Raw genomic sequence first — 5,967 nt, 5'->3', positions numbered from 1 at the left:
TATATATATATATATATATATATATATATATATATATACGTTAGTGTGTGTGTGTGTGTGTATTTGGACATTCGCTGTGTGCTACTGGATATTTGCGATACACAATGTTATCCTGGGCTGAGATGGCTGAACAGTCAAAGTAAGGTTGCTGTGATTGTTATTCCCAATCTTTAAGGCTTACGTCCGCACCCTCTTCTACCTCTTCCATCTCTTATATGGTCTCTTTTTGTTTTATGTGGCAGAGATGATCTCTATTTTTCTTCTTCTGTTTTCTAGTTATCTTCCTTCATTTCTCTCCCAGTCGTATAAGTAGTTGTTCCGATCAAAAACTCATTTTGCGTTTTTTTTTCTTTCTTCACCTTCATGAAAATCCTCTGTATTCATACTACAACGTCGTCACCAGGTCAACGAAACCCTAGCAATGCTCAGTAATGCCGGAAAGTCTGTTCCGTAAGTCTGATGTTGTGTCGTGGCATGTTGCAGCCTGTCGATTTCCGTTCCTTGACTTTAGAGATCCAATGGTGACTGTGAGTCCAGCTCGTTCGATCGTATTGCTATCTGGCTATTCTTCGCTGTTGTTTGTGTGTGAGCGTACTTGAGATACTTGCGTACTTTGTGGTGAGTGATAGGTCCTACCGTGTCGGAGTTGGCTTTTATCCTGATCCTGATTGATCCCCTTGTCCATCACGAATCTATTTACCCCTGGCTAAATTGTAACCAAAGAGGTTGTAGGTGTCAATAAGGTCTTCTACGTGACACCACCTCCAATACGACCACCCACTGATGCGCTCCTTCGTCCCACATTGTCACAGTACGCAAAGCGACATGGAATCGGTCGCCAACCAGTGGTTTGACATGAAGTACCAGTACATTGTGCTTGTCTGTGACGAGGCTCGGTTGAAGGCCTGGATTGAGCGCATAGATGTGGTGGGTATTAAGGACGACAGCTTCAAGGAGGGGGATGCGGGTGAGTGGGCTGTATGATGTACATGTTTAGTTCTGCATCTATAGAGCCACAGTGATATTCAAAGAAATATGTTCCTTATAAACTATACCCTGAGGTGGACACTGATGTATAGGCCTGCCCCCGATTCTATTCCTACGAAATACCTTTCCGCATACTCAGTACTCATTCAACAAGTACACCTTTGGTTGTTATAGAGGTATGGTGCCGACTATAACTTATCAATGCTAATAACCGCAATGCAAACATGTGCTCAATTAACAAACATAGTGACCAGACAATACATATACTGTTGATTATCATAGATGTGTACGACTACCGACCCGGAGAGGAGGACGATTCAGATGACGAAGTAGATAGTGCCACACAGCAAAAAGAGACTCCCAAACCACAACCCATGCAATCACGCATAGTCATCGCAAATTCCGTTGTATGTATATTTATATACATATATATCTATTTATATATATATATATATATATATATATATATATATATATATATATATATATATATATATATATATATATATAGATGTATATGTCTATGTCTATGTCTATGTCTACGTATGTATATATATATATACATATTATGTGTGTGGGTGTATTTGTATTTGTATATGTATGTGTAAAGTATGTTTGCATGTATGTATGTATGTATGTTTGTATGTATGATTGTAGGTATGTACGTGTATTTGTACGTGCGTCTACGTCTGCGTATGTGTGTGCGTGTGCGTGTGTATGTGTGTTTTAGGGTATTCTAGTGTTGTATATATCTATGTTGTACGTGCAGGTTACATCTCTATCCAAATATGGTGTACCTGTCATGCAATCACGACTTAAAAAAGCAATGCCGAAGTCTGTTAAGGCCTAAGGATTTGGTTTTAGTTGATGTTGTCATATGTATAATAGTCCTGTCTTCGTAAGTATTGTATGTTTAGGATCATTTTTTAAGTGCATAACTATCAGGATGTCCGTGATTATTTCTACTGGTAAGGCAAGCTTATGCCTACTTCAGTCGGCAGCAATACCGTTGTCAGTATATACACATAAGCTCGTGTCGTAGGAATATATATCTCGGGATCGTATTGATAGAAATTGTCGTGACATTTTAGTTTATTTCAAAATATGTGTGAGGTTTGTCACCTTGTCATGATAGTGTCATAGTCTGTAAAACTACGGAATTAATTGTACCGTCAATTTCGTCGGTTGGCTTTATTGCAGACCTGGGTGTAATTAGTCCCGGATGTTTTGCTTATATACCGATTCGAAAGATATAGAACCAGGATGATCTTGGGTTCAAAGGCCAAACAATCGGGCAAAGCAAGTGGGGCATTGGTAGTCATATCTTCTGCTAGTGGGTACTTCTAGCAAGGGATAAGCCTAACATCAACATCGATGACAAAAACAAATATTGATATCGATATAAATGGAATACTAATTTGTGAGTACATGTTCTGCGCCCACCCTCTACCAGCCGAGTGATGTGATGGTGATGCGAGAGATTGTGAAGACCGAGGTCACATTTAAAGAAGCCATGGAACACCTAATCGAGTACTTCTACGAGTATGTACCAAGTACCGGAACTTGTGTATGAGAGATGTTTGTGTCTACATTTGACTATTTACACATATATAGTAGGGAATGATTGTATACTGTTGCGCATATACATCGATCTTTGTCGTATCAGGGCGCAACGATACCCTTAAAACAGGCGGATGCACGAGTGTGTGAATGTGTCTGTACAAGGTCTGCTGAAATGATACATACTGTACCCTACAACGCATAGGCCATACCGATCCGTCGTAATCGTTCGCTGTGTCTATTTTGGTTAATACCATGAATGTCTCCGAACCACTCCACGATTGTGACGTAGGAAGGCGCTTTGCCCCACATAGGATGATTCTGCCATCGAAATAATGCTCGTTCTCATCGTTTGGAACTGTAGTTTCCTGACCAGTGCGCGATTTTACTTGATTATCACAAATGTCGGATAGTCTAATTCAGTTGTTTGACAAATACGACTAATGTTCCTACCCCCCCCCCCCCTTTCTCCGCCCTTCCAGGCCCTTATTAGAGGCCTATCGAACAGGCCGCGAGTTTTTGACCGATGAGCAGATGAACCGCATTTTCTCGTCTGTCAAGCCACTCATTAAGTTCAGCGAAAAGCTCATCGAGAAACTAGAGAACAATGTATGTTTTTACTATAACAGCGGAGCAGGTGTGCCTCTACTCGTTATGGAACTAAGTGGTAGGGATTCGTGTGTCGAGGCCATGCTTGCAAATGAAGACGGTCGCGTGTTTATTCGAGAAGATCGCTTGTACTACGAACTGGAGTCTTTAGTACTTCGACTCTCCCTTCTTGTTTTCCACGCGCATGTATGCTTTGATTTATTTTTCTCATTGAACTGGTCGAGAAGCCGTTATTCTCGGTGATAGGAAACTGTCGCTGGTGTTGCGGAGGTGTTCATGTACTTGCGAGTGTTAAGCGATGTAGTACATAGTATATCTCTCATCCTTTTGTTTCTCACGCACATGTGTGCTTTAATTCTCTCTCATTCAACTGATCGGGGTATCGTTATTCTCGGTGATAAGAAACTGTCGCGGGTGTTGCGGAGGTATTCATGTACTTGCGAGTGTTAAGCGATGTAGTACATAGTACATCTCTCATCCTTTTGTGTCTCACGCACATGTGTGCTTTAATTCTCTCTCATTCAACTGATCGGGGTATCGTTATTCTCGATGATAGGAAACTGTCGAGGGCGTTGCGGAGGTGTTCACCAATTTTGAGGAGAGCACAAACCTGTTCGGCAAGTTCGCCTCGACTTTCGATTGGTCCACTAAGCTTGTAGCCGTAAGTACTAGTTGGGTGCTGTAGGTTATCGTTGTATTCTGGATCAAGCATGCATGGCCACACACCTACGCATGACTATGTATTCATATATAGTAGTATACTCGTAGTCTGCATAATAAGTGGATGTATCTATTCACAGCAATCTCGAATAGCGATTCACGCCTGTCTGCAGTTGTACTTGGAATTATACCGGATATGTATAGGGGCTTGTGTGTATATGACTTATACAGCGCATTATACACTGAGCACGTGCGTGCGATCTCGAGACAGGCGTGCTTTAATAGTCTGATATCGCATTCGAGTTTTCAATGCATATGACGGAGCTGTTTTATTCCGATGTCAATCTGGCCCTGTCCAAGACCGTTTGATGATGGTTGGTTCCTCCACGCATACAATGTGATGTGTACATGGGGTTGTAACTCACTGCTGAGTCCCACCCACCTCATTCCACTGCCGCATACAACTAGACATATACAATTTTCTCCCGATGTGTTTTCAGTAGGGGGTTTTATATTGGGGGGTGGGGGGTTGCACATACAATCAAACATCTATGCACTTCAACGTGTGTGTATCCGTATGATTTGTTGTGTTCCTGCACATATCCCTACGTGTGTCTCCGTGCACTTTGTCTGGCTCACTCGTATCTAGCGTCGACTGACCTGTGCCGGTGTTTTCCCTCATGCTCGTCGTCTTCCTTGTCCGTTCGTAGTTTGTTCTGTTCCTTCGTACACTCAGACACCTACTCACCTCCACCCGTTTTCACGCCCATGCGATTCCTTTTGCCTTGCACAGGACATGTATAGCAACTCGTCCAGCTTTGCTTATTGGCTGCGGCATCAGGAGGAAGACGCGGGGAGTTCTTTTGAGTCGCTGTTTTTAACTCCAATCCAACGGCTGCCACGATTTGTTCTGCTGCTCAAGGAGCTTAAGAAACAGTCCAAGAACACCAGCGAACAAGCGGAAGCCAAATTAGATAAGGTGGGCAGCCGATAGTGTGCATATAATATAGGCGTGATGGTTCAACAGCCTCGTGTATGTATGGGTTGTGGCATGGTTGATAAGTGTATGGCTGTAGCGTTCTTAATTGTGGAACAAGGAACACTGGCGCACGCTGTTCCGATGACGATGCTGTGTGCTGCATAGCTGTATCTTTATTGGCTGTAGAACGATATACGATACACTGGCATGTTCATCTCCGCATGCGTATGGGCGATATCGTCACCATTAGCAACAGCAAAATGCTCATCAGATTGAATTTGTTTGTACACCTGAGCCTCAACACGATTACCCCTTCAATGGTAAATATATATATAACTACACAACAACTGGTTTCATATTTGTTGGTCTTTCAACATAACAGATACACAACATCTGCATTACCTACCAGTTTACCTACTCTATTGCCATTGGTCACCCCCCCCACCCACACACACACGCGCGCGATTCCCACAGGCCATAGCTGAACTAGAGACCGCCACCACCACCGTCAACAATCAAGTGCGCGAAGCAGAAAACACGGCCCTGCTCACCAATATAGAGGACAGGTGTGCCAATCTACCACGCACATTCAAGGTATGATTTTAATTCAAATTCTTAATTTTTTTATCCTATTCGCACCCGAATTCCGCTCATGCCAATCCTCGTTCATGCCATCTTTCCTTAATTTGCGCCAAGTAATTGCCAATCCTATTTTTTCCATATGAAAATGTACTAAATAACACCTGTCTGTGTGGTGCTGCAACAGATCTCAAAACCGGGGCGGCACCTCGTACTGCAGTGGGAAGCGCGTGTAATTTTAGGGCCGGAGAATGTCCTGCGCGGGAATATATGTTTGTTTTCGGATGTCATTCTCATCGCGTCACCCATAACGGTGTCCGACCAAATCAAACGGAAAATAAGCACCACTGGCAGGAAGTCCGGCTCAGAAGAGGTATGCTTCAGTTGAGTATGCTTTTTTATGTATACGTGTATTATACCATTGTGAGTATCTTACCATTACAAGTATTTCTTCCATATGACATTGATTTTTATTTTGATATTGATATGGATGTTTTTGGTTTTTTTGTGTTTTTTTTTAATATTTACACACGCGTATTATTATATATATATATATATATATATATATGTATATGTATAAATATGTATGTATA

At 42.2% G+C, this 5,967-nt stretch overlaps 1 protein-coding gene across 1 annotated transcript in view; it reads left to right on the top strand.

Moving 5' to 3' along the window:
- The window catches only part of SARC_01796 (hypothetical protein), a gene marked incomplete at its 5' end in the record, with an annotated part of 15,423 nt that overhangs the window by 5,234 nt on the left and 4,222 nt on the right, over positions 1 to 5,967 (top strand). Inside the window, 9 exons of the mRNA XM_014304464.1 lie at positions 404 to 450; positions 813 to 967; positions 1,270 to 1,394; positions 2,441 to 2,529; positions 3,030 to 3,156; positions 3,713 to 3,817; positions 4,610 to 4,795; positions 5,270 to 5,389; positions 5,562 to 5,747. Of these exons, the coding sequence (XP_014159939.1) occupies positions 404 to 450; positions 813 to 967; positions 1,270 to 1,394; positions 2,441 to 2,529; positions 3,030 to 3,156; positions 3,713 to 3,817; positions 4,610 to 4,795; positions 5,270 to 5,389; positions 5,562 to 5,747 (1,140 nt within the window). The remainder of the gene's footprint in view (positions 1 to 403; positions 451 to 812; positions 968 to 1,269; positions 1,395 to 2,440; positions 2,530 to 3,029; positions 3,157 to 3,712; positions 3,818 to 4,609; positions 4,796 to 5,269; positions 5,390 to 5,561; positions 5,748 to 5,967) is intronic.

This window comes from Sphaeroforma arctica (assembly GCF_001186125.1).
Source record: "Sphaeroforma arctica JP610 unplaced genomic scaffold supercont1.75, whole genome shotgun sequence".
In the NCBI taxonomy this organism is placed as follows: Eukaryota; class Ichthyosporea; order Ichthyophonida; genus Sphaeroforma; species Sphaeroforma arctica.
Note: the sequence above shows the minus strand (reverse complement) of the source record. Positions and strands in the feature narration are given on the sequence as shown.